This window comes from Pipra filicauda, unplaced genomic scaffold (genome assembly GCF_003945595.2).
Source record: "Pipra filicauda isolate LSUMZ 115617 unplaced genomic scaffold, ASM394559v2 scaffold165_size2600900_pilon, whole genome shotgun sequence".
Classification (NCBI taxonomy): Eukaryota; Metazoa; Chordata; class Aves; order Passeriformes; family Pipridae; genus Pipra; species Pipra filicauda.
Genome location: NW_024104162.1, coordinates 1,790,898 through 1,809,756, shown reverse-complemented (window position 1 = coordinate 1,809,756; position 18,859 = coordinate 1,790,898). Strand labels below are relative to the sequence as shown.

Genomic DNA, 18,859 nt, shown 5'->3' with positions numbered 1-18,859 from the left:
AAAGATGCCCAGCAGGGCCCATGAGCTGTGGGACACTGACATGGAAGCAGCCGTGATAATGGCAGAGGAGCTGTACTGTAACAAACACTTTCCACCTGCACAGGAGCAGAGGATCCCATCCAAGTTAACTCCAACAGTAGCACCTCCTAAGGCAGCTCTCCCACAGCTTTCTCCAGGGAGCCTGGAAGGAGCTCCAAAAGGTCTTATTGCACAAAGGCATGACCCAATCCCAAGGCAGAGATGAAGCTCACCTGGCCATCAAAGAGAACCTGAGGGGTACTGACCCCTGCCAGCGCACCGAGCTGTTACTCAGCTGTCATGAAACCACAGAATCACATTCTCCCAGCAGCCAGAAAATGTCCTGACACACAGGGTTTATTTCAAAGCCCAGAATAAGAAATAAGCAAGAGTCATTTCCAACTTCCACATAAGGCTTTACCCAAGCAACAGAGAAAAATATCCTATAGCAAAGGCCCCAGTGCTAGACATGCCCAGGAACAGCAACACCTAGTTACCAAGGAGTCAAAGGTTTCACTGACAGTTACTTAAATCTGGAGACCACTCTCTGCACAGTCGTCACCTGGCCTAGTAATAGCCTTCCAAGAAGGAAAAATCCATCTCTGACAAAAGGACATCATGTTATTCCATTATTATCTGCAATATTTGTTCAGGATTTTTTTTTTAAATCCGCAAGTTATTTTTTCTCCACAATATGTCTCATTTCAGAAATAAAGTATGACCAATTATGCCAAACTTAATTTTATTTTACAAACAAAAATATACATTTATTCTATATTTTCTCTCTTTGTACCACCCCCCACACACATAACACTCTTCTGCTCAAGAACTTTGAAAATGGCCCAAAGCATTATATATACATAAATATACAACAGGGGGAAGGTCAGTCCATGACCTAGTGCAGAAACTCCTCAGCAGCAGAATATGGGACACTCTAGAAATACTGAAGTCCTGCCAGCAAAGGACAGGATGGATGTGTAGACCACCAGCACAGGTGATCCTTCAGCACTGAATTCAGCTGGTAAAACGACAAATTCATAACCTTTCATATCACATCACCAAGGAGGGCAGATAAGTCCTCAGACAGGATGCTGAAAGTCAGCAAAAACTCCTTGGGATGAAAAAGTCATTGCTCCTTTGTTTCCCGACTGCTTTGAGACCTTCGTATCTCTTAGCTCTGTCCAAGGCCCACCAACTCCAGGGAAGCTTTACAGGTTTCCCCACCCTTTCAAAGGAACAGCAGCTTGGGATTAGTGTTGTAAAGCAGCAGTAGGAGCAGCAGCAGGACCATTCAGGCACCACGTCATCCATCCCTTTCAGAGCAAGCAGTCCAGCGTGGCTCAGGCCAACTGACAGCAGTGACAGAGGAGCCTGGATCACTTCTCTAACATGGCAAGGGCTGACTTGGCCAGTTGTTTGTCCAGCCAGCCCTTACACAGTCATTGCATGGAAGGGAAACGTGAAAGGCTGTGACCTACAGGAGACAACTCCACTCTCACACACAGACAAATGGAAGCCTTTTTTCATCAAAAATGAAATAAAACAAAAAAGTGTGGGGGGAAGCATTGTTTGTTTTCAAGGTGCTAGTGCTACTTAGAGGCCTGTAGGGCAAAGTCCACAGGCAGACAGAGAGGCTGCATTGCTCATTAACAAAATAAGATAAGAAAAGGGCCTGCATAGTTTTAGCAACCAATATGAACTTCTTGTTCTTACCCATGTTTTCTTTCCCTATGGTGGGAACACCTGGTAGCAAATGCTTTCCTCTACCTGCTCATGATCCAAACTAACACCTCCATGCTGCACCCCGCATGACAATTTCCCAGCAACTCTTACCTCAATATTCTTCATAAACAGCAGTAAGTTGGGGCAAGACATTCACACGGTCCCCAGTATTTCAAATTCCCTCTTTCTTCCACCTCTAGAGAAAAGTTGCTATTGCTTATAGCAGATCTCCACCTACCTAGAGGACTCAAGTAGGAAAGCACCTCCAAAACCAGAGAATACACATCTTCATACACAGCATGTCCCAGAAACCAAACTGATGCAGCTTTCAGATGAACAATCCCTGTGTTGGAACACACCATGTCTTGAAACTGCATGCCAGACAGCTCAGATGATAGTCCCTTTTCCAGCATGGAAGAGGTTAATAAGAAGTTCAAAACAGTCTTTAAATTAACTGCTTTCCACATGCATATATAAGTATTTTCAACACATTGAGCCATAAAACTTTCTCAGATCAGCAAAAATCTGGGGATCTGAACAGCAACATCAGAGGACACTCCCAAAGAAACATATCCATCTCCCACTTGTCTCCCACCATAGCACACCAGCCAGTTCGATTCTAGCACACCCAAGGTGTTTGAGAGTTTCTAGTCACTAAATACTGACAGCTCGGACTCATCATGGGCTTCTGCTCTGCCTCAAGCACCTGAACATCTCTAGAGCCTTCATCTGCAGAGTCAGCTTCCTCCTTCCTAGCAATCTCCAAGCCCCTGCCAGAGCCACGAAGCAGGGTACAAACGCACTTACGTCACAGGTTTTATTCTTGAAACTCAGCCCTGACTCAATGTTGTTACTTAGATTTTCCTGTGAGCTCAAATGCACAGCACTACAGCCTCCACAGACTGTTTCACAGCTCCTTCAGCTCAGCTAGACAGCAGCACTGTCTGTCCTTCTGTCTCCCTACTGTTCAGTCACTTCACATCCATGCTGTGAGCTACCAGCCTCCCCCAAATGCTCCCCAGGCACAGGGAACAGTTCATTCCTCTTCATACCTCTTTTTGCCCACGCACTCAGAACACTCCTTTTAACCACTAGCAACTTCAATTCACGATTTTCACCAGCGTTAGCTGCAACCAGGGATGAGCCCCAGTGATCAGTTTCCCTCTTCAGACACTGCTATCATCACCTGTGCTGTTGCATTATGGCAGGACACAGGCAGTCATGCTGCCTGAAAAAGCCCAGGAAGACCATCTTTGGTTTCAACCATCAAACTCTTTCTATATATGTACAATACAGCAGTCAAATCAACACCCTCATCCCAAAACAACATTCCCCTTATTGGCAGACAAGTGCTTTCAGTCACTGAAAAGGAAGAGGTGCCAGCCAGGGCTGTCTTCTGAATCATATTCACATCTGGAACATAGAGGATCAGGGAAGTTCAGTGTTTACAGGAGTACGAACAAAACTGTTCTCAGGTAGCAAGAGAAAATGTTCTTTCCAAAAGGGTTTGGGCTGCCAACTTAGTTCCACAATAGGTTTTGGAAATCCTAAGGAAAAGAAGAAAGCCATGGCAGATAGCCAAGGACAGATTTCCAGTGGACAGCTGTGGTATCAGGGAGTTTGGAAGGAAAGGAATGAGACAATCATGTGAAGCAGGTGCCCTGCCTCAGGCATTGATGGCTTTCCAGCGGTCACTGTCTATGCTGTTGATGCTGCCCACGTGGTATGGCATGGAGGCCACGTCATCCAGGTAGGCTGTGGTGTCAATCTGAGTGCTTGAGTAGAACGCAGAATCCATTCCTTCCTTCTTGGCAACAGCATAAGGGTGGGGTAGGTGCACATCCACATCCTCAGGTTCATCCACCTGACATTTGTAGGAGAAAAGGATCTTCGGTTCAGACCTGGAGTGATTAAAAATTTAAAATGCATGTTTAAGCAATGTGGTATCAAAGCCACCTATCCTTAACTGAAACTCAGCAGCATTAAGAAATTGGGCATTCAGACCCTAAACACTCCTCACATGAGCTTTCAGCATAGAAATTTATGGCAGAGTAACTGCCATAGAGTACTGCTAAACAAAGCTTTGGATGAAGACCTAAGTGAAATAAAAATGGCAGAATCCTGACTCTACTGTGGAAAAAGTGTCCTCATCTTTGGGAGTTTTCAATTACTGAGGGCAAAAGCATTCAAACACTACTGGACTCAACAGCAGCTTGGCTACTGACACTAAAAGGAGTCAGAACAGGAGCCCACCTCAAGTTCCATCTGTGCACATCAGGAAAACCAAAATACAAACACTGTGGATCACCAGTTTCCACCTCTAACTCCAGACAGTGTTCCCTTCTAATTTCAAAAGGAAGTAGAGGTTCATTTTTAGATTTTAAAAGTACTTTACGTTCTCAGTTATTTTTAAAGCCTGCTGTTTCGTGCTTATGGACGAGCCGGCGCTAAACCACTCGGGTTTTCTGACCAAGGTGCATTTCCCGTGAGTGGCCACAAGGCGGCAACCCCGGCCCAGGAATCGCCCTTCCCAGGGCTTCTCACCGGTGATTCTCTGGCCCATCACAGAGACCTTGCAGTCAAAGAGCTACCTGACCCCCAGATCCTTTCTACAAAACTATCCCAAAACCAACCGGAAGACCATTTAACCTTCCAGGACTTAATCTGTCACTAACCATTCAGCTACCAACTTCAGCAGAAAAACTTCGTACTACAGGGGATGCCAAGGCTGAAGAAATCTTCAAGGGCAGAAATTAAAACTGCTTCTCCAACTGGCATTGTGGTTGCTGTCTTTATTGCACAGATAGAGAAAACTTGTGTGCAAAACAATTAAATGACAGTATATACCCTCTAAACTCCTGTTCCTGGCTACTTACCCAAAGAAGCCTTTCAGGAATGCCACATAGATGAGAGGTGCAAAAAAGCTGAAGTAAAGGAACGTGGTAGCATCAACACAGCTGTCAACAGCAAAAGGGAACATGAAGGGATTTAGCATTCAAGCATAATACAGCTGGCTAAAACCAGCCACATTCCCCCAGAATGATCCAATTTCCCTCTAGAGTGTCCAGAGAACATAAAAAGTCCTGTGCTAAACAAATTTAAACTGATGCAAAGTATCAGATATTGTCATCAGAATCTGTCACTGCTCCTAAACACTCAGAGGGAACCATGACAAAACCCAAGGTCGGACCAAGAGCAGTCTCAAGTGCTCCCAATTTTGACCTGCAGACATGACACTGATCCCTGCAAGAACAAGACCCCAGGTATGAATAAGGGTGTCTCCACATTTCTAGCAAACAGACTATTTCCTCCCTTATTACCTATTAAATGTGAGCCAATGGCCAGACATCAGTGGATATAAGCTATTACTCTCACTCACCACCTCGAGACCACTGCAGCACATGAAGCTCCACAACCTCTCCAACTCTGAGTTTCCTGACCACTTAAGGTGATTTGGCACAAAACAGAACCAACAGGTTTATTCCTTCTTAGGAACACAGCACAGCTTTGTTTTCTTGGGAGAGGCAGTGCTGAAGGACACTCAAAAGCAACACAAGATACAGGGATGCAGACCTCCTCCCCCAGCATACATACCACAGTCCTTCTATGATATCCACACAGAGGAGGGCACTGCCCAGGCCCTGCACCAGGTTCAGCAGTGCCAGGATGGCAGCATAAATATAAAAACTCTTCCGAGCTGTGGGAAAGACATGGACACAGATGAAGCTCAACCCCAAACACCAGCCCAATGCAAATCTGTTTGACGGAGATGCCAAACCCAACACAAGCATCTCACCACCTTGTCTCTTTAAGAACTCCTGAAGAATTAAGACTGTATTTCCCCGTCCCGTGCCAGCAGGATTGATGGTGGTTTAATGGACTAAACCATAGCCTCCTGCACGTGTATACACTCATAAGATGGGTTTTGAAAACATACGGTTATGGCAACACATGCAAAGATTTAATTGGCAAGCATCTGGAACCAGTGTCAGTCACATAATTAAATGCAAGAAAAACAAACAAAAAAACCCAGCTGAGTCAGAAACTGTGCCCTTCCAACACAAAACACTAATAAAATTGCTCAGGAGACCCCAGCAGGAGCAGCAGGGCATTCTGGACACGAGGTAGATCAGGCCCAGAACCTGTGCCTGTGCCATACATACCCCCTCTCCCTCAGGGTACCCACACATAGATGCCAAGACTAGTTAGAGAGAGAAGAGCTCAATGCAAACACCTTACTAACAGCTCTGTTCAAGGATTGCAGATATTCTGCAACCATAACAAAAGGGAAAAAAAAAAGCATCATAATAAAGTAAAAGCCCAGATAAAGATTATTGAGTAGCTCCCATTTAGCCTTTCCTTCCCAGGGAATGACCAGCATGCACACTTTAATATCATGTATGCATTTCAAAGGAAGTTGTTATTAAGAAGTCCTTTCTTAGGTCTCTCAGAAGATTATATATTTACATTACACCTGTATCATTAACTGAGCAGTAGGTCTAGTTTTCTTAATGTAATTGTTTAGCTACTGAAGTTGCAGTGTAATTGCTCTTACTCTGCTCTCCAAAAGGCACAACATACTATTTTTTCCAGGGATAAGTTATCGGTCCTTTGCTACGTTATCTGTACCCTGAGACAGTGGAATGCATCTGCAGCACAAACACATACAGGAACCTCTTACTCCCACCTATCCTTTATCCTGGCACTGTCTCCATCTATACTATGGAAAACGCTACAGTTACTTACAGGGCAAAGAAATCCGGTCTTTCAGAGGAGTTTTTGGAAGAATCACCACCAAGGAATAGACCTGTTGAGATAAAGAACTAACAGTTCCAAGGCTGTTTGGCAACTGAACTCAGCAATCTTTGCAGGGATGGTCTATGGTATCACACACTCCCTAGATGTCTCGGGGCAGAGGCACAAACCCCCTGATATTTAACCCCATGCAGATGTGAAGGCCCCACAACTCACCCTTATCAGCACAAAACTGCTGGTCACTGACAAACAAGGGAGGGAAGAACATCTAAGCTGTAATTTAGCTGCCCCAGTTTATAGCACTCTCACTGCACTTTATTGCCTCAGCTTTCCTATCACATGAGAAGCATCAATGCTGCGCTGTATGAGGCAGGAGGGGGAGCAGGGCATTACTGTACACAAATCACCCTCCTTGCTCCATTTAGAAAATACAAAGCAGCTGTCACAGTGCATAACACATTCCCAGTACCAGAAAGAAGAAGCAGGAGCTGGCAAGCCAAAAGTGTCTCCCTCCATGGCCATAGATGTTGAAGTCTTCTGCTGAGAGGTGAGCATCAGGGTACAGGATTTCCAGGGTGCCCTAGGAGAGAAGTGGCACCAAATGATTCTGTTACAGTATCTTCACTGAAATGCATGTCTGGACAAGGGACACTGTGTTTAAAGAAGTTCAGACAACAGCTGGCCTGCCCCCCAAGACCCAACCATTGCCCAGCTTAGACCAAGTTAAGCTCACACAGAAGAGGAAGAAACTGAAGACAAAAAGTGAGGGGGGGGAAATGGCAGGAATTTGCATCTGAAGGAAACTGGTATCAATGACATTCCAGGAGACTGAGTGGATGGGGGCTGCAAGCAGTTGTCCATCTGAAATAGGCTGAGAGCTCCATTTCTATCTTGAGAGTAGACCCTTCTGTTGAAATATCCAGAACACAGACAACTTGGGAAAGGATACTGTCTCACTCACCTAAATTTCTGAAAATGGCATGAATAGAAGCTACCACTCAGAGAGTGAAAAGTGCTTGTAAGCACTACTGAACCCAGATATAGCTCGAACACTTGATATTTAATGAGGCTCCTCCAGCTTTATCATGTGGTAATGATCAGCTCACGGCCTGCGCAGGCAAGAGCCTCGTCACAGAACAAAGATCTGTGTGTTATTCTGGGGCTGCCCCGAGCACAGAGACACAGGGCTGACCACTGCCAAAGGGAGGAGAATAAACCCAGACACAGATTGCATTGTTCAGACACATGAAGACATGTCTAATAGACTGAGCTAGCAAGCCAGTTGCTAGTTTGAAGAGTAGCAAGAGCTCTCAGCTCTCAAAGAGTCAGCAGACAAGAGGTTACTGCAGTACCCTTACCTGGCAAGCACACCTCAGGTTCCTCCATCTAGTTTTCATGGCCCTTGAGGGCAGATTCACAACTTGTGGCTCAGATGTGGAAAACCTCACTCCTGTTCCAAGGTTCACTAAACAAGGCAATCCATGTAAACCTCATCTTATTTCTTCACCTTGGCTGAACTATTCATGCAGTAAAGAGGACAAGCAGATACCATCTGCTTATACATTGCCACAAGCATGCCATTTTCCTCCAAAACCTCATCCAGAGAGCAAAGCTGCCACTTCCAGATAGGAGTCACACACTTAACTGCTTACTCTTCAAGGAAAGTCCCCTCTTTTGCAAAGACTAATCCTTCTGCTCCAACATACTCACCTGGGTGACAGAATATGCCAGAGACAGCACAGTAGTGATTGCCAGTACACGTTTCACACTTGACTTGCTCTCCAGGTGACCTGTAATTAAGGAGTACAGAAGTGACTCAGGATGTAACGCCAACACTGGTTAAAATCAGGTTTTTTTCAGAACCAATACTTGTATTTGCAGAGGCCTTCAAGGGAAGGTAAAAGTTCACTTAACCCTGTTTGGAGAGTTGAGCCTTTTACAGACTAAGTAATATTTATAAAGCAAGAGATTTTAACTTGCTTTCCTCCTGTCCACAATAATATAGAGAAAAGGACTAAGTCTTTTTGCTGGGGTTAGAAAAAAAAAATCAAGAATGACTACAGTATACACTGAGATATTGTAAAGCTTCTTCTCAGGAAAAAGAGTTGATGGGAGTCTGAGTTAGAGAAATCTAACTCGAATATGCTGGAGCAGGTAAACCCCAGAAGTTCCTCAAAAGATGAAAAAGTTACTGCTCAGGTGTCCCACTGGCAGTAACCCACATTCCAATCCCTCTCCTCTACCTCTGATGCACAGGAAGAGGAATTTTTAGTTGCACAACTGAAAGAAGTAGAATTACAGATTGCAGGTACAGTTAAAGCATTTGAATGAAGCCAGGATGGAATCAAACCAACCAAGGATGCAATAGAGGGGATAGATGGGACCCCAAAGGAACCATCTTAACTACAATGTGGTTGAAGTAAAGATCAGACTGCTGATCTTGGCATAAGACTTATTTACCTAAGCTATGCACTCTCTCAGCATATGCATGCAGGACAAACAAAGCACATATAAATCTTTCAATCACACAAGCCATAGATCTGTAAATATAATCAGGCTCTCAACCACTTCTAACTAAAACTCCCCACTCTGTCCTTTGTATTTATTCTAAAGTTTCTTCGCTTTATAGAATCAGCATCTCCATGAACTTAAAGACGCAGCCTCTGTGGAAAGAAAGGGAATAGAAAACATTCAAAGCACTCGAAAACCTCCTGACACGTACCAAAGGCAAGGCCTAGAATCACCACACTCAGCTCAATCGCCAGAAGGAAGAACCTTGTGATCTCCCACAGGATCTGATGGATAACAGAAACCAGACAAACATGATTAGATGGAGCCAGGAACCATTTAGAAGTTAATACAGCAAAACTCCAAGGAATGGCAGTCTCTGAATGGAGCAGGTCACTTCCACAAGCCCTCCTCATGCTTTGTAGGGATACTGATCACATGCTTGTTGCAAGTCCTGTTCATGCCTGTGAAACAGAGCACTTGGGTGGGAGCGAGCAAAGAGCATGTCAGAGAGAGGAAGTGGCCACAGTTTGCCCCAGCTGAGGATCTGTCACTTGTCTCAGATGTGTTCTTTCTGCTGTGCTCCCAAGGAGCACAAACCCATGACGACCTCAGAAGTTCTTAAAGTAGCAAATATGCCTGGACAAACTCTGTATTCTTCCTCTTAAAAAGCTACTAATTCTTAAATCTAAAGCATATTCAAGCCTATCCCTCCTTTTCCACCTTGTTATTTGCAGTCTCATGTTTTATTTGGTGAAACAAGACTAATAAAACAGCAGGTGAGGCAACTTTCCAGGGAGTCATGCAATAAATCAGTGTCAAATCTAGAACAAGAATGCAGATTCTGGCTTGTTAATCCTTTTCCTCTGAATGCTGAACAGTACTCTCTCTTAAAGATACATAATATTTTAAGAGGCATTTGATGAGACACTTCTAATCTCAGCAAATACACTGTGTGTGTATATATATGTGAGAACACACAATGGACAGGACAAAACACATGTTTACAGGAAAAACTGACAGAGTATGTGTCTTGCTATATGACTTCCCAGCAAGCTGCACTTATCAGCAGCACCAGAGCTGAAGAAAAGCACTTTCCCACCTCTTCTTCATTATTCAAGTCCTGGACCTACATCTGTTCAATGGAGGTGAATGAAAATGCTACAAACATCCAGCCACTTACCACAAGCAGCACTTCACAATGCTTTGACAGGTAACATTAAAGGGAAAAGCGAGAGAATCACAGTGACCCCAGAGAATAAAGCCAGATGACCTGTACGGTGCGGATGGCTCCTCTTTCTCTAACAGCTCAAGAACTGCAGAGCTTTATGGTTTAAGCACTATTTTCCTACAAGTCAAATGACTACAAAGTAACAGCACATACAAAGCTATTTCCTGTTTGCTAAGGGTTCATCCTGTGCTCAGCGTCTGCAAGGACATTCAGGTGTCAGTGTCAAAAGGGAATTTAGTTTTATTTGCATTCAATACAAAAAAATTAAACATTTTCAAAGAGTCACTTGAATAATGCAAGAGTAACAAAGACCAGGTCTTGCCTATTCACTAATGTATCTGAATATTTACCGCTTGCAAAGCAGAATTGTTTCACCCCCGCAACAGGAAACTTTGGCTGCCACTATTTGTGCACCTATTTTAGGAAATCCATTGTTTTACAGCCCTGGATGTTGTGATGATTTCGGTGCAGTTATTAGAACAGGATTCCATAGTACACATAGCCATGAATACTGCAAAAAACCACATTCTTCTTGTATGCACATAAGAGGGAGGCCAGAGCAGATTGCTGTGATTAGAACTGCGCAAAGCAGAGCCTCTAAAGTCAGCGTTGCACCTACCTTGTCAGCAACTGTGGCAGCATCAGAGGCACTCACAGTCATGGAGACAACAGCACGGGCAATACCAACTAAAGCCACCACAAATACCTGCAAAAAAAAGATAACAAAAGTGAGCTCGTGTCAAAAGGCACATATGCAGTAGTGACCAGAAACCCTTCTGGAATACCATTTGCAGGTCAGCTTTCGAACCTGATAATGTGTACTAGGAGAGACTACAGTTAATTTCCTGAAAAAGATTCCTCAGACTTGTTAGATACAGGAGCGCTGACTTAGAATTTAGGAAGGAACAAATTGCCTCAACTGTCAGACTAAGCTCTGAATTGTTCTCACCCAGTCCTTACAACCATATCTTTACAGTCTTCCCACCCTTCACTCCACCGGGGCAGGGAAGGAGAAAAAAGAAGATACAAAACATATCCCTCCAAATTACAAGATCAAATGGTTGGTATGTCTGACTAAATCAATCACATCAGATAACAGAAGCCACTCAACACCAGCTACCACACATCAGATCTGTGACCAAATAAAACCTGCAGTTCTCTCACTCCACACTGACAATGCTCAGGAATGCAGAGGAAAGGTCACCTGCAGCCAACAGCTTAAAAACATCTTACCCTGCTGCACTGTGCAACAGAGATACCCAAGTCACCTCATATAACATTTAAGCATGACAGCTCAGCAAGGCTCATTTAGCAACCCCTGTGCTGTCACAGTCATACTACGCAATTAAAAGCTCAGTTGGATACATCCACCCTCTGCTGTGCAGACTTATCCTCCAAAAAATCAGATTTTTCCAGATAAAATTCTGAGCCACAGGCTGATCCTAACAATGCAGATATAAGACAGCTAAATCTATCAGGGAACCAAGAGTCCAAGTTGATTCTAAGCTGGCTAGAGAATGGAAATGATCAATAAGTTACCTACAGCTAAGTATCTCTGCCTTAATGGAAGAGGGGATGGAAAAGGCATGAAAGAAGAGTACAACAATCCCTCCTGCAGTGGAAAATACTGTGACAAGAGACTGACAAAAAAGAAGGATCCTTGCATATAATGGTGTTCTAGAGCAGCAAAAACTCATTGGAGAGGAACACACCCTTTTTGTTTCCTCTTTAAGCAGGTAGAGACCCTTCCCAATCTGTTAACATTAATCACTGACTTCACAGGAAAGCATTCCTTCAGGACATGCCAAACAGCCAACCGAAAGGAAATCCTCACAGAACACACTTCCATCCTCATTTCCCAATAACATGCTCCAGAAGATCAAACTGAATGAAAGCATTTTCCTCTCACACTGTGTGCTGGGTTTGGCTGGGAGAAAGTGAATTGCCTTCCCAGTATCTGGTATGGGACTGCGTTTTGGATTTGTGCTGGAGACTGTGTTGATAACACAGGGATGGTTTTGCTACTGCTGAGCAGCAATTACACAGAGTCTGCCTCTCAACCCACCCCACCAGCGAGTTGGCTGGGGGTGCACAAGAAGTTAAGAGAGGACAGCTGGGGCAGGTGACCCCAACTGACCCCAAGGATATCCCACACCACATGGCATCATGTTCAGTACATAAAGCCAGGAAGAAGGAGGAAGGAAGGGACTTTCAGAGTAATGGTGTTTGTCTTCCCCAGTAACCATTACATGTGATGGAGCCCAGCTTTCCTGGGGATGGCTGAACACCTGCCTGCCCATGGAAGGGGTGAATGAATGCCTTGTTTTGCTTTCCCTGTGTACGTGCCATTTGCTTTACTTATTAAACTGTCTTTATTTCAACCCATGAAATTCCACTTCTCACTTCTACTCTTCTGATTCTCTCCCCTGTCCCACCAGAGGGGAGTGAGCGAGTGGCTGCCTGGGGCTGAGTTGCTGGCTGAGGTTAAAACACAACCAGCTGTTTCAGCACTTTGTTTCTCACTTCATTTTGAAAAAGGTAACAGTATTAAGTCAGTTCTCTTTTCTTCCCTTTGGTTTATCAAGAGTTTTGCTTTTCAAAGCCTTTGGCACAAACTCCTACTGACCATGTGTATTACTGGAAACGTGACAGAAGACTTAAATTCAGACTGGAAAAGGCTGGTAATATTTTTAAAAGGTTGAAACATTTGTGTGCATACCTGGTTATCCAAAACTGTGCACAAGCCCAGTACCCATACTTTTGGCCTGAAAGAGCTAACAAGACTTCCCACCAAAGATTCAGTTGAGGCTACTAGCTCAGATTTGGTTTTGAGCTTCTTAGGTTTTGCCATGCCAGTCCCTGTACCTAGAGAAAGATGCCTCTATCTAACCCAATTCAAACACACATTCACTACACAACCTGTACTAAAGTCACTGAGGAAGAGCAAGTACAATGAGCCAAGCCAGGATGGCAAAAAGCACCTGTGATAAAGCTTCTGAATTACATTTTTGAATACATTCAGGTAAGGTCTCAGCTGCATTTATGACATAAGCATAAGACACTGGATTCCAAGACATGAAAGTAACAAAGGAAGAAAAAAGGAAAAGAAAAAATTAAGTCACCATGGGAGAATAAAATCCACTCCAATCCAGCAGATGTGGTCCCACAATCTATTAAAAGCTGAATTCAAACAGTGAAAAAAAAATATGTGTCTACTTCTTGTAGTAGACCTTTAACAAAAACCAGATTTTATCCCTGCAAGAGCTAGTCTAGGTTCTCTCCACTAGTTTGTGATACTGTTCATGAGTGGTAATAAAAAAAACACTCATCAATTCAAAGGCACAGAATCGTACTCACTAGTATGTAGAATGTAGTGAAGATTGGGCTGGAAGTGACCCGGATTTTGGCCCTGGCAGAGGGCAGTTTCCAGAGAAGAAACATAAAGAAAAGCACATTGGGAACCAGGAGCAGAAGATCCCAGTAGCGGACTCTGCAAAAAGTAAATAAGATAGGTTTTCTTCCTGTTCTTCAGCCTCTAGAAGGGAAGGCACCAGCCCCAGCTCCTTCTCATCTGAACTCTGAGAAAGAAAGCTCCTTCCCTTAGGCCAGGGTCAGACTGTTTTCCCATTTCCTCCGACTCACCTGGACTTCCCAATGTCCTCATAGAGCAACAACAGGCACTTGTGTGGCACAGTGATGTTCGTGTCGTTGACCGCCTGCGTTGTCATCGGGGACAGAGTTGTCACATTATCCGGTGCTGTCACGGGGGAAGTCGAATGTGTGATGTTGTCAGACATGGAGAATCTCATCACAGACATCATGGACTGGAACATCCTGTCTTCCCTCTGGTCCAGGTCAAACACAGGCAAGACAACCACAGCAAAGACAGAAAGCAACATTAAATCAGTTGTGAGTCAGAGGTAAAAAAACACATCCTTGACATCAGGCCCCTGCACAACTGCTTCCTGCTTGGTACAGCAAATTATCATCATCTGGAAGACTATTACACAATAAAAAGGCCACCTGCCCTTACTCTGCACACAGCCATTAGGGTGGAAAGTACAAAACCACTGTCTTGTATCAGAGTAACAAGCGCATTCAAAATGGTGTAATAATACATTGGATTAATTTTTGTGATTCTTTGAGCTTTGGCAGATTCCTAGAAGAAATCAAGACTCAGAAGCAATACATGGCATCATCAGATGGAGACAGAAACTCTGCTTTACCAGGATACTCATTATTGTTCTAGCTCCCAAGATCAAGAAGTTACAGACAATTATTTGAATTCAACTACTACACAGAAAGGATGAAGGTCCTTACCAAAAACCTGTTGCTGTTACCAACCCTGCAGTCTGAGAGCAGGGAGAGCCTCTCATGCTTCTACCTAAATGGACTGCATAGAGGCTTTATCTTTCAAACCCAACACTGGCAAAAGCCAAGATTCAGCATTTTTTTCCTAACCCTCTGCAAGACACCAGAACTACTCTGGTATTGAGCAGAGCAGTAAGGCTGGGAAAAGACAGCACCTGTTAGCATAAAGTTCTTCAGCTTCTTTACATCCACCAGTCTCAATTACATTGCCCTTCTCAGACACAAATCAGCATTGTCATCAGCAGTTTACAAACCCAGACGCAGATGCAGCCCTACCTAGTGGGTTTCCTAAGCTCAGACCCTCAGGCAGCAGAGCACTATGGTCGGGATCAGAAGATTCTGATGTCATGGCACTCTGTTCTTTTCCCTGCCCTACCTTCCACCTCTCCTGCCTCTCAGAAAGGTGACACAACAGAACTTCCTATTCCCCTGATAAAACATTTTTGCATGACCTACCCAAGAGAATATTCACAACTTTTCCACCATCTGTCCATCCTCCAAGGCCCTGCACTGCTGTGACATTAACTGTCCCTCCAGAAGTTAAAGGGACACTCTGCTCTGCCATCCATAAAACTCCGTGGGCTCCATGGCTTTGTTGGTGGCATTGGCAGAAATCACCCCAGCAGCAGTTCATCCCTGTTGGTTCTACAATTGCCTTGGAAGCTTAGGTGGACTATGGCACACAACACTTTAGATTAGGAGTTAGTATATACTAGAGTTTTGGCCTGATTGACCTTACTAAGCCTGCTCCTGATTTAAGGTACCACCTGGTGCAAATCTCTCCTTTTCCCACCCTAAAGCAGCAATCCTCACTGTGAAGGTACTTGAGTAGCTACCAGCTGAATACAAACACAGGGTCCAATCACCTCTCCTGGCAATCCCTAAGTGATCACAGACAACACAGATTCAAAAAGATAAATCTCTGTCAGCCAACATCTTAGATGCACATTGCCAGGGACAGCACTCGAGCAGCCTGTGCTATAACTAATCCAGGACTTATCTCAAAAAAATTCTCCCTGTTTGACTTCAGCCCTGGCTTGCCTGGTAAAAACTGACAGACCCATGACAGGGCTCAGAAGGTGTTTTCCCTTAGAGGTTCTGTGTGACTCACAAGTTGGAAGGAAACAGCAGAGCCCCGTGTCATCTGCTGAGCTTTGGGAGTTCAGTAGCACCTTCCCCACAAATTGCTTAAGATTGTCAGTCATGGGCTCTTATTTCTCTTCAGAGGCTGAGACTCTTCCCAGGTTTTCTAAGAGGCGAGGAGATCATACCACCCTCAGCCAACAAACCCTCCCTTCAATTCGTCCTTGCTGACAGAGACTCCCTGAGCTGGGATTTCCTTTCGTGACTGTGGTGTGCTCTGCTGCATGAGAGACATCACTGTAAATAAACACACAGACCTGGAAGGATCAGCTTTGCCTTTGGCAAATCCTGGGCCAAAAAATCCTAGTTCAAGTAGAGGTTCCAGTAAACAACCTTCACATTCCAGACTTATTTCTACAAGTGTCCTCTCTTCCCTCCAGCTTCTCACTCCTCTGAATTGACACTGTTGAGAAGGATTTTCTCTTCATAATTTTGCTCCATTCTCTTCCTCTGAAACAGCACTATATCTCAGTAGCAGTGACGGCAAGTATGATCACATTTACCAACATAGGAAAATTTCTACCCAATTTTTAAAAAAGGCGTGAAAAGGTAGAGAAAAACCTCACAGACCATGGGCAGAATAACATCACCAACTGTAAACTATCACAACCTCCTAATATCTCTTCTGGGACAAAGAATTCCATCTAGCTGTCACACTGAAAAGAACTCCAGTATAAAGCCGTAAGAAATTTATGTTAGAACAACTTCTTATGAAAAGAACAAAGTGTCTCCATTATTTTCACTAGAAACCACGACTATCACACCACAGCAGAGAGCTGCTGATAAAGAGAGGAGTTGGCCACACGTAACACAAGTCCAGTCACGAGGTTTCAAAGGGCAAAGAGGAATCAAGCTCACCTCTCAGCCAGGCTGCTCACTACAGCCTGGTACTTGTATTCCTCCCCAGATGAAGTGTACACAAAGCAGAGCAACAGAACATCCAACATGATAAGACAGGGCAGCCAAGGTCATCACCCAGACAGCACAGTGGTCATGCTTCTGTAATAGCTAAGGCCTACAGCAAAATGTGGAGAACTGGCCCATTCCTGGTCCAAATCACCAGGAAAAATCCCACAGCAACAGGACCAGGAGTGGATGGCAAGGATCCAGCTAGGGTTCATCATGCCCAGCCACACTGCTCCTTACAGCACACTGTCCTTGCTCTGTCCAGTCCTAAACAAATCCAGTCAGCTAAGCATATCCAAGAGCTCTCTCACCACACCCTGTCCCCACAGAACTGTCCCCCCCCAGCCAGCCCAGCCCTTCAATGGGGGCAAAATCATCCAGAGCTGCACAAAAAGAAATCAGTGCTGCAGTTGTGGTCTCCCCTTTTCATCCAGCAGGCAGATCTATACACCAGAAAACAAAATAAAATGGTTTTCTACACTCCAGCCAAAGTCAGGCTGACTTGGCCAGGGCTGATTCCTCAGTTCAAGCCTTTTCAGGCTGCATTTAGACCAAGAACACCCTCGTGGGCTGCAGTGACAGAGTGCTAGGGAAGGACCCACTGCACCTTCAGGAAAATGTTATCTCACCAATGGATTTTGCTCCTTGATTCATGGCACCATAACAGTATCAGAGCTTGGTGAAATTCAGAGCTTACATCGGTGGCAACTCTCTGTGCTCTCGAAGCCCACCCACAAAAACGTGAATTACACGCTGTCAGAGTTTCAGCTCCAATAAAAAAACTGAAACTCTTCTTTCTCTCTGCAAACAGTATCAGAAAGTCCTGTAAGTACAGACCACGCCAGGGTTAAGATTGCCCTTTACAACACTCTATTTGTGTAATAAAAACGACACTGACCAGATCCCTGCTTAAACACAACTGTTACTTCAATAATGGAAAATGCTTTAAAAAAAACTCCAAACACTAAAAATAATAAAAAAAATAAAAATAAAAAAGAGTGGTTTTTTCTTCTCTTCCTTTTTTTATACGGCTCTTCAACTCTCATTCTTGGTCACAACAGCTGCATTTTGCATCTCATCCTCAGAACTCACAGGAGGGGGATTTTCCCCCAGTGGCCCAGCACCTCTTTTTCTCCCAGTTTCATTCTCACATCCCGTTCTGAGCTAAGATTAAAAGAGAAAGCTACCGCAACACCAAAAACCGACCAAAGCAAAATACCAAAAGCAGAAGTACCAACAATAAGCCAAAAGGCTCACGCAGAGAACCGCGGTCCAGGGGGTGGATTTCAGAAACGCGTCTCCTAAGAATTCTTATTGTTTTGGTTTTGATTCCCCTGGAAGGCGGGAGCACAAGCGGCAAGAAAACTAACAGCGCGCGGCCAGCTCGTTCCAGGCAGGCGGGGAAGCGCTGCCCGTTCCCCAGGGAAGCAGAGCCGGGGCACAGCCGCGGTCACATCGCACCCTCAGCCGGGCAGAGCTGCCCCGCGGCTCCTGCCGTAGGGCGGCACGGGGAGGCCCCGGGAGGGCCGCGGTCCCGATATGAGGCGCCCCGGTACCTGTCCCTCCCCGTTACCCCCCTCCCGCCGGCCCCGCTCCCCCAGCCCTGGCCCCGCCGGTCCCGCTCGTACCCGGCCGGCGCCGCCGCCGCCGCTCAGCCCCGGGGCCCCGGCCCCGCCATCCGAGCCCCGGCCCTGCCGCTCCCCTCAGCCGGGGACCGTCGCTCAAGAACGGGCCGAGCGCGGCGCGCAGGGACCGGGCGGAGACGCGACCGCCAAGAAGGGCTCGTCGGCCGAACCCGACGCGACAATTGAGAGACGATCCCCGAGAGCGCGCCAGAAAGGCCAATCAGAGGCCAAAAAGGCCGAGAGAAATAGAGGCGAGAGCCAATGGAAAGAGGTGAGAGGCGGGACTAAGGGGCGCTTCCCGCCGCTGTTTAAGGGGCCCTGTCCCCGCCCGCGGGTCCCCAGGTGACCGCGGGGTTGGAATCAGATCTGTACCGTGCAATCTCTGTTATTTACAGCCCGATCCCACCTCCCAGGCCAGCCTGCACAGCCCAACATCCCACCCAACGGTGAGCGCTCCCACCGCCACACACTTCTGTGTGTGTGTGAAAACATGATACATCTGTGCAGGAATTCTGCAGGTGCGAGCCAGAGGAGTTAATAATTCAGGGAGCTCCGATAATAAGTCCCTGCAGAGGAGAAT

General features: G+C 45.4%; 1 protein-coding gene across 1 annotated transcript; it reads right to left on the bottom strand.

The window, feature by feature from the left end:
* Positions 1-357: 357 nt before the first annotated feature.
* Positions 358-18,341, bottom strand: TPRA1 (transmembrane protein adipocyte associated 1). Its single transcript, XM_027729345.2, has 11 exons — positions 18,283-18,341; positions 13,877-14,079; positions 13,592-13,724; positions 10,854-10,940; positions 9,218-9,290; positions 8,206-8,285; positions 6,965-7,075; positions 6,487-6,547; positions 5,335-5,437; positions 4,617-4,697; positions 358-3,641 (listed from the first exon to the last, which is right to left on the bottom strand). The coding sequence occupies exons 2-11, from the start codon at positions 14,065-14,067 to the stop codon at positions 3,407-3,409; spliced, it is 1,155 nt and encodes a 384-aa protein (XP_027585146.1). The 5' UTR covers positions 14,068-14,079; positions 18,283-18,341; the 3' UTR covers positions 358-3,406.
* Positions 18,342-18,859: the final 518 nt, after the last annotated feature.